General features: G+C 36.1%; 1 protein-coding gene across 7 annotated transcripts in view; it reads left to right on the forward strand.

Moving 5' to 3' along the window:
* The window catches only part of PPP3CB (protein phosphatase 3 catalytic subunit beta), a 48930-nt gene that overhangs the window by 9342 nt on the left and 22690 nt on the right, over positions 1-16898 (forward strand). For 6 of the 7 annotated variants that reach the window (XR_013930322.1, XM_080401237.1, XM_080401238.1 and 3 more), the window contains exons 2-8: positions 4162-4362; positions 6515-6639; positions 9937-10048; positions 10659-10804; positions 16059-16198; positions 16296-16373; positions 16468-16562. Coding sequence is in view for 6 of the 7 variants with exons in the window: in XM_080401237.1 (XP_080257363.1) it covers positions 4162-4362; positions 6515-6639; positions 9937-10048; positions 10659-10804; positions 16059-16198; positions 16296-16373; positions 16468-16562 (897 nt within the window). In the remaining variant the exon portion in view is untranslated. Of the gene's footprint in view, positions 1-4161; positions 4363-5938; positions 6070-6514; positions 6640-9936; positions 10049-10658; positions 10805-16058; positions 16199-16295; positions 16374-16467; positions 16563-16898 lie in introns of those variants that run through there. The other variant, XM_080401242.1, reaches the window with a different exon arrangement.

Here is a 16898-nt window from a genome sequence, read left to right on the forward strand (position 1 = left end):
GTGCCGTGCTAAGGTAGTCTTTCTACGTCTGAACCACTTTACAGTGGACTCTGAATTTATCCATTCAGATTGGTGCTATCTTTTGGATCTCTGTAGTGTGCTTTATTGTAAGGTATAAATGTGCCCAGAGGCTTGTAGAAAGCGTAGAACTAGGTTTAGAGGTTTTGCTTTTGATAATCTCTCTTCCAAGTAGTACTGCAGTATAAAGGAAAGGTGATTTCCACCCCCCCACCCCCCCTCTTTTTATAAATGTAAATTACAAATAGTGATAAAAACTATCAAAACCTTTTTGTTAACAAATCCCAAAAGCTGCTGGCTTGTTTCTTCTTTTCCCCAGCATTACTGTTTAAATTTTTGAATCAATATCGTTAAAATTGTGTCAGCCATATATATTTCAAAAGTGAAATTGATTAATTTTGACTAGCAAGCAGCAGTTTGTTCCAGAAAAACTTGCATGTTGTTGTAAATGATTATGTGTTATCTTTGTTACTAACATCTATTCTTTTACTAATAAGATACAGACTGTTATTTTGTACTGCAGTGTGTATTGCTGTAGAGATTCATCTCTAAATGTTTTTCTATTGCTTAGCTTTGCTGGGAATGGAGGAAGGGAATCCTTTAATGACCAACACCATGTTATTTCCTTAGGGTAATTCCTCTTAATTACCATTCTGTTACAGTCCCGAGAGCGCAGGTTATGCACAAGGACTTTGAAACATGGATTATATTTCTGTCTTGAAACACATCATGCCGCAATTCTTTTTCCTTAGGCTGTAACATTCTATTACTACTTCATCAGAGGTTTAATTAAACCCATTAGTTTGAGGCATGTAGACAATTTCTGCAAAAAATATCATCCTTAACCTATTAAAAGATGTTATTTGTAATATTTTTTCAAAGGTATGAGCTCTAATACAGTGTTAACTATGGTTGAGACAAAAATCAAAGTGTAAAATAGAAACAAACAGGTTTTATAGCAAGTGTTAGTGTTTTATTCAGCTGGGTGATGCAGATAAAATCTTTAGCTGTGTTTTGTGCCCTCTCTGAAGTTTATTCTCAAAAAAACCCAAACCTTCTTGAGCAATAAGAAAATACATGTATTGTGTGAAAAGGATTTTGTTAAACTCTGAGGAACTAGTTTTACAACTTCAGTTTTTCATGAGGCAAATATAAATTTACAGATGCCTAACTGCTTCTGATACTAAGCTTGTGATTTTTGGACACTATGGATAACCCCTGGACAGACAGAGTTTAATTTGAATCTTCGTAGGTATATTAATTCAAATAATTTGAGACAGTTCTTTCCAGGCACTGGACAGAAACATCTGTTTTTATAGCCTCCCAGAAGATGTAACTTGATAGACAAAGCTGTCGTTTGTTAATATAGAATTAATTTTTGTGCAGATCCAATCTGCACTATATTACATGGGCATAAGAACTTTATTAAGAGAAGAAAATTTCGTCTGCCATGTGCTTAGAACCCCTGAAATACTTCTGAACTGTCATAAGGAAGAGGTCGATGCCATCCTTCTGAATGCTGCAGCCGCTGGTAGTCCTAAGAAGTCAGTAATGACTTGCACATGGGAGAATGAAGGACGGCTGCCGGTCATGTCAAAAGAGTATTCTCTACCGCACCCTGCATCTACCCAGAAAACCTCCAGAAACAAAAAAGGGTCATTTTCCTCTTAGATAGATCATTATCTGGGAATAAAACTAGAACTAATGAAGCACAGCAAAACTGTGTCTTGGAGGTGATTGATTTTGGTTCTGTGAAGGTATGATCTCTAAATATTTTGCAGCGATCAAAGCAGGGGAGATGTATTTATGAATTGTCTGGTCTCAGAAACGGATGAGCTCAACTCTGCATTGCTGAAGGCGGTTGTGGGCCCACAAATAATGTGTTAAAAGAAGTGGAGGAAGTAATGGCCTAAAACTAATTTATGTAGACATTAATATAAATTAAAAAAAAATAAAGCAAAAATGAAACTTGAATCATTACTAGAGGAGACTGGAAGGAAAGGCATACCATTTCTTTTATGTTAATAAAATACTTCATGTCCAAAAATGAAGTGCCAGTTTTGTTCTACACTGTGTAATGCAAAGGCACATTTTTCAGCTGCTTCCTACTTAGAAACTTTTATAAGAGGAGGAATAGGCAGTTCTCCAGTTTCAATTAATGTATGTATGTGATTTATGCATCGGTTATTTTATTAGTAGATTTTTTATTATTGCATAAAACAGAAGGGTCGCAATGTGTTGCTAGTAATTCAGAAGTCAATTTAAATGAAGTCCGTGAATGTTTTAGTATTTAAGCATTGATTTTTGGAATGTAAAGTTTAACTTTGAGGAGTAAGAAAATAAAGTATGAAAATCCATCTACAAGTGTATTCATACTAGTAGTTGTTCTCAATCTTTGAATAGGTGTGTTTCTCCAGTTTTTCTTTTTAGACATATTTGAAATAATATTTAAATGGAAAGAAATTGAATGGGTTTGCTCCTTTATTTCATTCATTCAATAGTAGAATGCTTTTGCAGGGGAGTGGGGTGGGGAGTCAGTTTAGTTTTATTTCATGTAATCCTGTGGGCGTGCAGTGATACCCTGATGCACTGCTTAGTGGCAGTTTGGATGTATCCTCTTCTCCCATGTCCCACATCCGCATTTCATTTGTGCAGTAACCGATTTGCTGATGTTTGAATTCATTCAAGCTGCTGGCTGCTGCTGAGCCTGCTTTGGTCCCCAGCCTCAGACCTCTCATCTGCTCCCCTCTTTGGAGAGATGGGTTGCGTATGGCAGCTCTTGAACCATAAGCCAGGATCCAAGGACTTCTGATACTTCCAGTAATTTCTGAAGTTGGGTGTGGTATATGGAGACCCTCTACCTCTTCAGTCTTTTGAGAGGCAGCACAAGAGGAAACTAAGGAAAACAAGCTCAAAGAAGGAATTTCAACCTACAATGGCAGGGTTGTAGGCTCCCAAAATTACAGGGTTTTCTGATAGCATGAACTTGTTCTGCTGCTTACTCAGTGGCTGTACAGAACATGAAGCTGGCAGAGTCCGTCCTGCCCCTTTCTGCCGTTCAGGGACTAAGAGTGCACCAGTGCTGCTTTCCTGTCACCTCCTCCGGTAATGCTGTCGCAGACCTCTGTTGGAGCCCCCCTTAGTCTTCATGGTTTTAGGCTGAAGAATCCTAGTCTACTTAGTTACTCCTGTAGCAGAAATCATTCTAACATTTTGAATTCCATTATTGTGCCTTGAATCCTGGCATAATTGCATCTTTTTTGTTTTCTGCTTGTTAACAATTCTTAATGTTCAGTTTTCTGGGTTTCTTTGACTTGTATTTTCCTAAAACTATAGTAAAGACCTTCTGAATAATAATAATTTTATAATCTGTGATTTTTCTATGTAAAGTTAGGACTTATTTCCTTCATTAATTTGCATCTATTAATATTTAACGTGTCATATTTTGCTGAGCCACTGAGGAGCATGGACAAGTTCTGTAGCTCATCATAGCCTGCCCTATTCTTCATTGTCTACAATACTATCAACCGAAGGCTGCATCACTCCATGAGTTACCTTCTTTTCAGTGTAATTTATGGGTTTATTAAAAAGCACAGATTCTAGTGGGGCTCCTCTGGTGACCACCTTCCTTTTCAGGTGCTGGCTATTACATCCTTTTATTTCTAGTCCTTTAAACAGTATTGTATCCTCTTCTTGCTAGCTTTGCATTTGTTTTAGTGGGTTTTTTGTTTGGTGAAGGGTTTTTTTAGGCTCTGATGATGGGTTTATTTTAAAATGCCTTTTGTAAGTCTGAGTGGATATTAATTGGATCTTCTGCATCCCCAGTACTTGTTGAGTCTACAGAGAATGGCAGTATGTTGGAGAGAATGGACGTCATGTCCCTTTGCAAAGGCAGTTTTGACTCCCCAAATTCTATTGTGCCTTCTGTAGTTTCTATGTGCACATTATAGATGTTATTTTTTTTAAATGCATACACATATAGCACAGTTCCATCTAGATTTGAATGACGTCTTCAAGTTGGTTGACTGAAAGACAAATCTGCAGCTTTAGATAGCAACTGTTCCATGATAGATCCAATCCTAGATGGAGTATATTTTTAAAACAGTGTTGTTGCAACTGCTGTTTCTTCTTTTTAAATTTTAGCTGTCCCTTTTCCACCAACGCATCGCTTGACATCTGAAGAGGTGTTTGACACAGATGGAAGACCAAGAGTTGACATTTTGAAGAACCATTTGATAAAAGAAGGTCGAGTAGATGAAGAAATTGCACTTAGAATCATCAATGAGGGTGCTGCAATATTACGGAGGGAAAAAACTATGATAGAAGTTGAAGCTCCAATTACAGGTAATATTTCTAGATAATATCACTCATAATTAAATTTTAAGAAAGCCAGATTTTTTCAGTGCTAGAGTTTGTCTTATAAATTGCTAAAATAAAATTTGTTATAGTCTTACTGAATTATCCCTCACAACTGCATTTGCTTGATGGTACTCAAATGGTCTGAAAAAACAGGCTGCACATTATTTTGCAAAATGAAGGCACTAAACCTATTGGAAAAAGATAGTATGATTGGTATTAAAATGACAAAATAGAAAGTAATTAAATACTGATGAATTACGGATTTCTGATTCCTGCAATGTTGTAAGTGGGAATAAAGACATCTACCTGCCAGAGAACAATGAACTCAGAATTATCCTGAAATCTATCTATGTGAAGAGAAGCTAATTGCTGTGGTTTGAAGCAAGTACTGTGAGCTGGAATTCTGAGTGAAAAATACATCTTCGTAGTTTCTCTGTAGGTGAGACTGACGATTGCATGTAAAACCATGTTCTTGTGAGGGTAGTAGTACTGGAAGGCGTTGCGAGGTTATTTTACCATCCAGATCCACTGTGATACAAACCCAACACTTAGGGGTTTTTTTTTGAGTATTTTAATGGTTTAACTAGTTCTGTTTCTGTTTGACCTGGTGAAAGGTGGAAGTGGTGTCCTTTAGTACATTTATTTATAATCAATCCAGACTCAGAAAATAGTTCACATTGAGTATTTGTTATATAGGATAATGAAAGTAAATTTGATTTTTGTGTTCAAATCAGATTTTCTTTCATTTGAATGTGTTTTGTTCTAAATGAACCTATTTAAAAATAGTGTCTGAAAAGCTTCTTTTAGGGAATGAGCTTGCTCTAATTTGATAGTATGGGGTAGACAAAAGCATTTAAACAGTACATCATTATTACTGACTTTTTTTAAAAAAATGAATGATTGAAATGGTGGAAACCACTAAGTCTGAACTCAGAGTCTTTTGTAGCTCCAGATAAAGCTCAAAACTGCAGTGTTGTCCTTGTCCATATGCTTAGAATTTTTATACTTCTGTTTATTCAGGTAGTTACCCAGAGCTACTTGTATATTGGCAGCTGAAAAAGAAGGAATGTTCTTGCAGTGTTTGAATAGGAATCTTAAGAAAAGTGACATGAAAGAGGACACATTCTGTTTAGTCTAGCATTTTGTAGGTTGCAATGACAAATGGTCTGCTCCAAGTAATAGCAACCTTTAGAGTGTGGTGTGCCATATCTGTTATTTCCTTCCAAAATTAGACAAATATTTTTCCCCAAAAAAATTCACTGATAAACTCTGAGAAGTCAAAAGATGCTGTTAGTCAGTTGGTGAGTGACATTTTGCATCAATGGAAGACATAGTCTCTCAAATTCCTGTTAATTGTTATCAGCAATACCTCAATGCAGAAGCAAGAAGGCAGCTCCTGACTTCCATTGAGCTGGGAACTCATGTGGGAATGAGAAGTTAGGAGCAGTTGTCTCTTCCATAAATTTTTAAATTTTTTTTTTTTAAAATTGTGAGATGACCTGGCTTTGCTGTATGCTCTTCAAAGTCTTCCCATCTGCTATCTTTGGCACTTCTGCCTTAGGTTGCTGACCACTGGTCTTATCCTGTCTCATATTCTAAAAACACAAGAAAAATCCACTGTTGAAATAGTGAACATGGTTGTTTGAAGGAGAAAAGTAACTGAGCAAAGAGAAGATATGATGAGATTGAAAGGTATGTTAGTCTGACTCAGAAACAAAAGCATACTCCCTGCTTTTTCTCAATCCTACATGGACACAAGAAATTGTTGCAAAGCAGCAGGTGTTTCCAAATGTGCATACCAAGGAGAATTTGCTAAGATACCAGAGGGGCTGGGGAGGACAGTAAAGAGCCGCTGACAGCTTTTAAGACCTCAGTGCTCAGTGCATTAACTGTGTGGGAAAAACATTCCACAATCTGCTAGACTCAAGTAGGGCTATCATCAGTGTTGTCAGAGGTAGTGAGGACAGCATCTTAATGAAACGCGAAGGGGGAGGCTTCACAAATTTCTGTTATTCCTGCTTTATACCTGCCTTTCCACTTAATTAGAAGTACTTTGTGGCTGTTTACTTAACTATAACTTAGTAACTTTTCTGTTAGATTTTTTTTCAATTAATTTGAACAAAATTTTTGCTTGCAGTGTGTGGTGATATTCATGGCCAGTTCTTTGATCTAATGAAGCTGTTTGAAGTGGGAGGATCACCTGCTAACACAAGATACCTCTTCCTCGGTGACTATGTAGACAGAGGTTATTTTAGTATAGAGGTAACTGAACATATTAATCTGTTTTGTCCTAAATTTTTCTATAAGCACACTTTCACTGAGGTTTTCAAATGAAATTTTAGGTCTGGTTTAACATGTGAATGTATTCTCCCTTGCTGTGCTTTCTCCTATGACAACGGCCTGTTCACAGGAGGATAACTGACCAGCCGTTTGGACTGTCCTGTTGAAGTCACCAGACTTACTCATTTTTCCTCCTCTTCCTTTAGTTGTTTGTTTTTTTTAAAGTTGAATTCTATAGCATTATACGTAATCCTGCTTCTCTGGTAAATATGCAGGAAGGTGTGTTTGTATGTTTTTGGAGACCAGGTGAGTCATGACTGTAAGGTCTTTCAATTTGTTGTAGCTGTTAATCTGCATAGATTCATTTTACTTATGTATTCAAATATTTTTTAAAAATTGATAATATTTTTATTCACTAAAATTCTGAGGGCAATTGCAGATATTCCCTAAGGATGACCTGTGTTTCTGCCATTAATTTTTTAGGTATTTTGAATTAATTTTTTGCTATTGTTTTTTAATTTTCAGCATGTTTTAGTATGCCACATACCAGAGATACTCACTTATTCACATCAATTAGTTTCAGAGCTATGATTTCTAAGTTAACTATTTTTCTGGTGCCAGCTTTGGGAGTGCCTCAGCTTGGGATCTCTTCATAGATAGCGAATCCAAGAGAGTGGCATACCATTTGAAATAGGATTTTGCAAGTCATGGTATATAATACTTAATTTCTGTATTAAAATTGCACTCTGCTAATATGTGTAGATACATACTGGGAAGGCCATGAACAGTACCTTCTGGGGTTGTTAAGGATGGTAGACAAACAGGAGATGCAGCAAGAGCGATGGCCTCAAAGTCATTTAGGAGGAAAAATTTCAACAGACATTCCCTGTTTATTAATTCAATCTTCTCCGCCTGTTCTTGGTGATTACAAATCACAGAATCATGGAATGGTCAGGGTGGGAAGGGACCTCTTGAACTGGGGAGCCCAGACCTGGACATTTACATAGCAACACTATATGTTAATGTATCAAAACATGGTGTGAAAGCTTTTCAACCATTACACTTACAAAAAACTTCTGAACAATGGATTTTCTTGAATATATTAGTAAGAACAGGCTCAATTCTCTTTTCCTCACATGATTTTAATTTAATTTTTAATGTAATACTTGGCATGCTAAATATACTTGTGGAATGTGTAAAGATACGCTAAATATATTCTTCAGAATCACTGCAGGATTCTTAAAAAGCTTGTCTGTCTTCATTGAGATAATCTGCTCTCTTCTACTCTGGCTGTTGGAACATCAATGAAGTACATGGCAGTTTATCTGAATGAAGTTGCATTGCTGCCAGTGCGTGAAGGTGGGGCTATGCTTTATGGTCCTGTTGAGAAGGAAAAATGTAGTACCTGAAAACCAGCTGGTTTTTCCTACTTAAGTTTTTGCCTTAATTAACTTTTAGGAAGTTTTAAGTTGACCTCCAGGAGTTTTCATATATGGTTACTTTAAAATTTTTCGTAGTGATTGGAAATGTAATATATTTTTGGGAGAATATTTGACTTCTCACAGAAAAGTGAAGGCGAAATTTTCTAAACATGTACAAACAGTGCAATTTCATTTTTTCACTAATAAATTCTTTATCAGTCTGTCCTGAAACAGCTTTAATTGCATTGATATTTTACTAGTAACACATTTCTCATTAAAAAATGTCATCACTTCTAATAGGAAGGATAATTGCATGCTACTGTGATTGTGTGTAACAAGTTGCTGGGATCAAGATGGAGTCCTTCATTTTCTGTGTGCAAATTCTTTTCTGCGCTGGAAGTAACAGGACATAGAGAACTCCGACATTAGTCTGTCTGTATTTGATAATAAAAAATAAATATGCCAATACAGGAAAGGTAAAAAAAAAAAAAAAAATGTATTTTTCTACTTCATAGGTAACATGCTTGAGAACACGTAAATCTCAGCAATTTAATCAAATGTAGTATCCATTCACTGAAAGGAAGGCAATATTTTGCCACTTTTTGTAATAAATGTTTTCAAGGTTGCCAGCTTTTATAAATTTTTCATACAAACTGACTTAACGAAAACAGTTCACAATTTTAGAATTTGCTAAATTAATTCATGTATTCATTTGATGATAATCAGTTGTTTTGTAAGAAACTGATTATGCTTTCTGCTGGGAAATAGTTTTAAAGACTCTGGGGACTTTGCAATATATCAGGATATTTCAGAGTTATAGAAAAATTGGAAAGCAAGTGGTATCATTAGAAAAATTAGTATTTTGCATATTTTTACTAAGAAGATAAGAAAAAATCAGTAATTAGTTTAGCTAACTTCACAATAGAAGTCTTTGATGTATTTCTCCATGTTTGCTGTGGTTTTTAAAATGTTCCTTTGTTCTCTTTCTTCCTTCATGTACTTACTGTTCTATGCAAAATAACTGTGAAGAATGATAGCTTCAGGGTGCTTGTATTGATTGAGAACAATAATAACAACTTGCAGGTCACTTCAGTATAGTTCAAAACGGAGGCTTTGAGATTTCTGTGCTCAGTTGAAAATACAAAAATCAGATCTGAAATTGAAGAAATAAATTTTGGGCATTCCAGACTGCTGGGTGGTAACAGACTCTAAACTGAAAAAATTGTGCATGTTTATAGCTCTGTTGTCAATGCTGTTTGCTGCTGATGTTGCAATAATAATGATATATGGACACTTACTATGAATCTTTGAATTTGCTGCTTGAACACTGAATAAATGACCAGCTTTCACAGGGTTTTTTTGGAAAAAAAAAAAGGTTAACTCATTCCGTTCTTGATTTTAAAAATGGTCTCCAAATGATATAGCTGACTTCAATGTAAATAGATTTGTGGGTTGGTGGTTTTTTTTTTTCAGTCTCTGTGAATAAATGTCTGCTTTCCTTCTTATGCCAGTGTTTAGAATCATATTATAAAATCAGGTTTTAGGCACACATACATTATTTGTCTAGATGAAAGTGCTCTGCAGTATAATTCTGCTGAGTTTGTTTTATTATTGAGTGTCCAGTAAATATAAATATTTTTTCAGCATTCTCTGCAGCTGTTCTTAAGAAAAGTAAAAAGCAATATGGGTAACTTGCGTCCAGAACTGGACTGGGGGAGGTAGTGCTGTATTATAAAATGGCACAGTAAGCTGTACTTGTTTTTGGAGCTGTCAACATTCTTATCAATATTTCTCGGTAATAATTTTTAAAGTTCTTATAAATGAGTGTATTTTACTGGATATCTTTGTTTTTCAACAGTGTGTGCTGTACTTATGGGTCCTGAAAATTCTCTACCCAAACACATTATTTCTTTTGAGAGGCAACCATGAATGCAGACACCTAACAGAGTATTTTACCTTTAAGCAAGAATGTAAGTACTGTCTAAGAACGTAAAATTAGCTTCCAACCTGCTGATCTATGGTCTGTCATTTTGCTTGAGAGATGCCATTTGTGGAATTGATTTCAGCTGTACTAGTAAGAGAACTCTTTTGGTGATGTAAGCTGCTCTTCCATTTGGAGGCTTGTGTAAGTATTGGTTCAGTGACAAATGGATCATTTGCCCTGGTAAAACCCTCTGATGTGTAGGTAAAAGTGGTGTCGTCTGTAAGCAGTTCTTAGTTTTTCACTGTAAATGAGAAATCAGACTTCTCAGTAGTATTTTACGCTGAAGTGTGCTGTGTAATTGTATAACACAAAATAATTCTGTGATTTTTTTTTTTTTTTTTAAAGTAGTTTCTTCACATTTGTGGTAACAGAAGGAGAAATGAAGGGAGTTTATAGTTCTGGAAGAGACTGTGTCTTGGAAATGTGCTTGCTGTTACGGAGCATGGAAATGCTCATTTAAACCCAAAAATATTCATTGCTTTAGTTGGGGTTTTTTAAGTGTTCAATTTGAGATTTGCTCTTGTAGTTATGTTCCACTAGATTAAGAAATCCATATTAGATGGAAGAAGTAATGTTGTATATTTTCTTTCCTGCAGGTAAAATAAAGTACTCCGAAAGAGTCTACGATGCTTGTATGGAAGCTTTTGATTGTCTCCCTCTTGCTGCTCTCTTAAATCAACAGTTTCTTTGTGTTCATGGTGGACTTTCACCAGAAATTAATACACTAGATGACATTAGGAGAGTGAGTATTTTGTGTATCAGAAAATAAGTGAAAATACAGATATTTATATGATGCTATACAAAGTCATCTTTGTGAAACTGTCAGTATGTTGTTTTCTGTTCTTGTCTTTTTTGGAAGTGTAAATCAGGAACTGAAATGTAGGCTAAGCAGTATCATAATTAAAAACTCTTGGATTATCTAGTGCATTTTCCATTAGCAGATCTCATTGGGACAGCTGGGACCGTTACAAAACACACACAAAAAAACCCCTTAAAAACTCCACATAGTTTCCTGAGACAAATAGTTCATTTAAGGAGCTTCACAGCCAATCAAAATACTGCTTTGTATTTATTTCTAGGTAAGAGCTGGTGTTCTCCTGGCTTTCGGGACAAAACTTGTAGAAGTTAATTGTAGTCTTAAAATTGTTTGGTGTATCAAACGTCGTATTTCAGTTATTCTTATATTTCTTTGAAAACTGACTTTTTTTACTATCTTGATCATGTGGATTTTGGTTTTGAAAGAGTGTGAAATGGCAGTATTTATTAGAAATTTAGATTGCTGTTTAAAATGGCAAATTTGGTAGGCATTTGAGTAACAGCTGTGGAGTGCTTCTCACTGTGGTAAATGTGCTGAGTATATCAGTAAAGAATGAAAACAAGTTTTAAAAACTACAGCGGAAACACTGGTGGTGGTGTGGAATTTAAAGGCAATAATATTGTGATGACATGAGGTACCTGTTTCTAATAACTTGGTTTCAACTCTCATGGACTGCTGATGTGTGAAGATTGTATCAGATGGGAATTTTCAAACTCAGTTGCTTTCCTTTTTGCATACTCCTTTTGGACTTATTTTAGTTACCTTAGCTGACAACTGGACTGCTGCATTTGGAAATGAAAACCATTCTTCTTATGATTAGTAACTGCTGAAGTGTAGTTGATTTCAGCTTCAAATACAAACAGGTGGTTCTAAGAAAGCTGTGGGATTATAGGTAAGGATGGAAGAAAGAAGTTATCCACAGATGGAAGGCGACATGTGGGGGCCTATTTCAAAAAAGGTCTAGATATCAGAGAAAAGGAAAAAGTATGTTCCTGATTTGGTTTTGTAGTATATAACTATTGATGGCCCATTTTGTTTTTTACCATTTTCATTTATTGTATTTCTCCTTTTCTTAGCTTCACTTGTGCTCTTTTTTTCTTTTTTACCTTTCCCTGTCCTCAGATTTATAGGCTGCTGTCCAGTTGAATCTCATTTCTGAACTCACCAGATTTTTATTTTTTTTTTGTACTGACTCTGGACCATTTCAGAGACTGGAATGTCAGCTTATTTCACTTACAGATATTACACTGCCAAGCAGAATGATGTGAGAGAAGAAGAAAATGGTAGAAACAGAGAGGAAGCACATTTACAAGCTCAGTGGTGTAAGTGGGAAAACTTACTGAGGCACATTGCATTTTCAGAGCAAATACTAACATGTACATAAAACTATGCATTGTGCAGAGAAAGAGAAGTAAGAAAGCAAAGCAAGTAACTGGGGGCCATTCTGACAGGGCCTTAACACTTCTCGCATTGTGGATGAAAAGAAACATGGTCAAAGCTCTCTGGAAAGTGGTGTTAAAGGAGTAGTAGTCTGGAAAAACACTTTGGAAAGCCATTGTCATAATAGGATTGTGATTATTTTTTCTTTTAGTCTCGCTCTTGCAGCTAATCAGGTTTCAAAGTGTCAAGTAAATTTAATTAGAAGGTACTTCTGTCATCTTGACCTGTACTTTCGTATGTACTCTGTAATGCTCAAGACTACGTTAGGATGAAATATAAGCCTGTATGTTTTTTTATATATATATATGAAAATCTGCATTGTCTATTGTTTTCTGATGAAACTGACATTTGTAAATGTTAAGGCAGCCTTATTAGAACTGATCTTTTGGCCTTTTTGTTTTCTAAGGAATCATCTGGTAACTTGGAAAAGGCACTATTCATGGGTTGGCAGCAGCTTCAACAATTGCATTAGAGCTTGGCATGCACTAATGATGTAAATGTATTTAAATGGGTGATGTGAAATGCTTTTTTATATCTAGGAAAATATCATATACTTGTACAAGCGTAGTGCGCGAAATGATTTCTGTAAACAGTCGAGACAATTGTATAATATTACAAGTCTTCTGGTTTATTAGCAGAAGTTCTTATTAAGGAGAAGTCTCTGCAAGCATGTAGGCATAACCATCTGGCATAAGAAGGGAAACCACAGCTCTATAAACAGTGTAGGAATCGCCTAAGAAAAAAAAGAAGAATTCTGTGCAGATGCAGTTTGTTTTGGTTGAAGTCTTTTGTCAGTATTATTGACACTCAGGAAGGTGATTAAATTACACAAATTATTATTTTTGCTGGCATAAACTTATTTCCAGCAGAGGACAGCTATCATAATAACTATGACAGTAAAGCCTAACCAGAAAGATTGCTGCAAGTGCTTTTTCTTTCTGGGAAAATAGAAGTCTGTGAAACTTGCAGTAATCTTGATTTTTATTCTCTGAACTTTGTTTACACAAGTGTTCTGACAGTGTTGGTAAAGAGTGTCTTTCAGACACATGTCCATCAACATAGAGATACTGTTGTTTAGTTGATTTCATTAACGCTGCCAAGACTTCGGCGGAAACAAAATTACAGGAATGTGATTTTAAGCCTAGTGATTTATAAGGAGGGAATTGTCCAGATAAGATTATGGGGACTCAGAAGAAAGGGGACAGTGAATTTTCTTTGTTTACAACAGATGACCAAGCTTTTCAGTTCTTGGTGACACTAAAGTGTGATGAGTAAAGTGCCCTGAAATACATGGGGGTGGCTACTGGGGAATCTGTCTTTATAACACCTTGCTTCCTTTCTGTGGTCTGCTGAAATTTCCTTTCCTTTAGTAATACATAAGGTGACTGCCACTCTTCACCGACCTTCACGTTGTTTTTAGGGTTTTACTGTGTGACAGTTCTCAGGAAAATTAGGACAGATTAATTAAAACCGGTGCCTGTATGTGAAACTTCTTTGAAGGTCTTTTGCCTTAAAAGGAAAATAGTTTTGATTTGCTGTACCTTAATCTACCTCCAAGGTTTTCCTACTCCAGGATTTGAACATCCATGTGGAGGTACAGTGCACTTCAGTTCAGTAGCCCTGACTGCATAATGCCTAGGAATTAATTTAGATTTAAGTTTCTTATGGTATGTATTTAAAAATGTACTACCTGTTTCTGTTTTTAACACCAGGTGCAGTGATTCTTATTCCTGAATACAATTGTCTTTCTCAGTTACCTGAATCATATTTAGAAATATGTTAAGCTGATTTGTATTGAGATTCTGTGTTGCCATAGTCACAGCATAGTCAGAAATACTTAATCAGTAATAAGGGTTTTGAATTGACTCATGTCCTTTGTTAACTTTCTTGCTGTCCCGATGTAGAGAGACCCTTAGGTTGATTATTCTGATTTGATATATGCAGTCTGGGTTGAGTAGCTTGCAGTGACATTTCCTTAAATTTTGAGATGTCTTGAGAACCATGCCAGTTGGTAGACTGTCTAGTGAAGGAGACACTGATTTGGTGTGTAAGTATTTTTATTTTTTGCAAACTGACCTACCTACTTCAAGAAATGGCTACATTATTGTTCCAGTGCTATGAGAAAGTAGTCTGGGAGAGAAGTGTGTTGCTTGCAGCAACCAAAACATTTTATTTCTAACGTCTTTAACCATTTGGCCAAAGTCACGAGGAAAATCCTTGAAGAGTAACTCAAGAAAATTTCTTAGAAATGCTTTCTAGACTTTGAGCCTTCTGTATTGCAGGAAACATCAATCGGCAGACAGTTGAATCTCCCTTGTGTGAATGCTTCTGTTAGCTTTTGGGCCCAAATTTTTTGCTGGAGGTTTAGAAACTTGATGGTTTAATCTACAGAAATTCAGGTACTTGCAGAAGTTGATGGACTGACTTCTTCAATCTGGAAGAAATATTCCATAACCGGGTTTATCATCCCGTGTGGGAAATGTTAAACCACTGGATTATTAATAATGAATAAATTCCAACAACAACTTCAGTTAATACCTGCCTTGCCATTATCTGGCAGGAATTTGTAAAGATCTGGACCTCTCCACTTATGTTACAGGTGGCAGCCTTGGGAGCTCTGATTTTCCAGGGCATGAGAGAGCTTGGCACTACTGCTGGTTCCATATTTGAATGGATTCCTATGGACCGTTAGACTCAAATTCACCAGGGGCTCACCAAACCTCCCTTCGAACCTGTCATGAAGAGTTAAGTGTTCTCTAGTATCATCAAAGTCATCTTCTTTGGTATGGGAGGTAAAGTGAGATAAATGCACTGTCCATCAAAGAACTGTTCCTACATTTCTTGGATAAAATCATCTTGTGAACAAACTCCAGCTACATAAAGATCAAATAAACTTTACATTGAATCTGGGATATCTAATTTCATTTCTGGGACATCAGAAATTGACTGTTACTTACTTAAGCAGGGCATTTTCCTTTTATGTTAACAAATGTGCTGTCCTCCTTACCTCTGCCCCTTTTCACTCTGGTTACTAGGAAAGTTGCTGGCTGCTAAAGCAGGTGTTTCCAAGTGGAAACCTCTAAAGAACCAGCTAGAGAAAAGAAAACAAAGACATTTCCCAAAATGCTGGTGGCCCGTTACACCAGGGCTATAGCTGAGAAATAAAGCCTGTTTAAAAGAAATCTAAGATGACTAAGCTAGTCTGCGTTACATTGTTGAATGATCCATTACGGAGATGGGTATTTCGGGGGGGGGGGGTTAGGTTGGGGGTTTTTGGGGGTTGGTTGGTTTTTTTGGATGATACATTTAGTCTCTTCTAGTCAGTGCTAATTATTCATGCCTTTCTTTTATAATTCCTGTTTTCTGTACTGTTTCTCTTTGCTAATTCCTGGTAGTGTCTCCAGATTGGTAGATGTAGCATGTGCATGAAAAAGGACGATTTTGTTCCTTGTCTGTAACTTGACCTTGTATTACACATATCCATCAGTCTGGAATTTATCTCCCTTCTTTTTACAACTAATAAATCTTACTGCTCTTAACAGGTTTGGTTCTTTTGGCATGCCTCTGCCTTATTTCGTGAGGAGGAGAGGAAAAAATATACAGAAACTACTTCTCTTTGATATGGTTGGGATTTATTCTAAAAATGCTTGGTATTGATGGATATGTAGTTTAACAAATGTGTAAAACTTCCTGATTTAATATTCAAAGAGTCTTTGTGCTGTTGCCTTTTCTCAAACAGTTAGATAGATTCAAAGAGCCTCCAGCATTTGGACCAATGTGTGACTTATTGTGGTCAGATCCTTCAGAAGATTTTGGAAATGAAAATTCACAAGAGCATTTCAGTCACAATACGGTCAGAGGCTGCTCATACTTTTATAGGTGAGGCCATGCTATGATCTGTTTAATGTTGCAATGCTGACTCTTGCTGCATATTTTAAGAGACTTTCTTTTACTCATAGCTCTTTTCATTTCACAGCTATCCAGCAGTTTGTGAATTTTTGCAAAATAATAATTTGTTGTCAATCATTAGAGCACATGAAGCACAAGATGCAGGGTAAGTACTTTGTATCCTTCAAGAAATTATTCATAGTGTAAAATAAAAATTGCTTATTCCTGTAAGATGTAAAATAATCTGTTTGCTTTTGCAGTTATAGAATGTACAGGAAAAGCCAAACTACAGGGTTCCCATCGTTAATAACAATTTTTTCAGCACCTAATTACCTGGATGTCTACAATAACAAAGGTAAGAACTTCTTATTAATAACTGCATGCAATAATAAAATAAAAATGTCTTACTAGATAAGTCATCCAATATCAACAGGTTTTTGCCGGGTAGGAAATTAAATGCCAAAAAAATAAATCCACTAATGAGCGTTACGTTATCAAGAAGGACAGGTGACATCAATGATGATATCCTCTAAGAGTACCTAGAAGCACAAGTGTGGGCAGAAGTTTCTTTTCTAGAAGTTGTTGCTGTTTAGTACTTGCAGATGTATCACCTGGTGTTTTCCAGTCAAGCAAGGCTTTCCTGTGCTGTCAGTTTTCACTCCTCTGGTTGTCTTTAGTTTGTGAACTGCGT

This window comes from Falco punctatus (genome assembly GCF_963210335.1).
Source record: "Falco punctatus genome assembly, chromosome: 9".
NCBI classification, from domain to species: Eukaryota; Metazoa; Chordata; class Aves; order Falconiformes; family Falconidae; genus Falco; species Falco punctatus.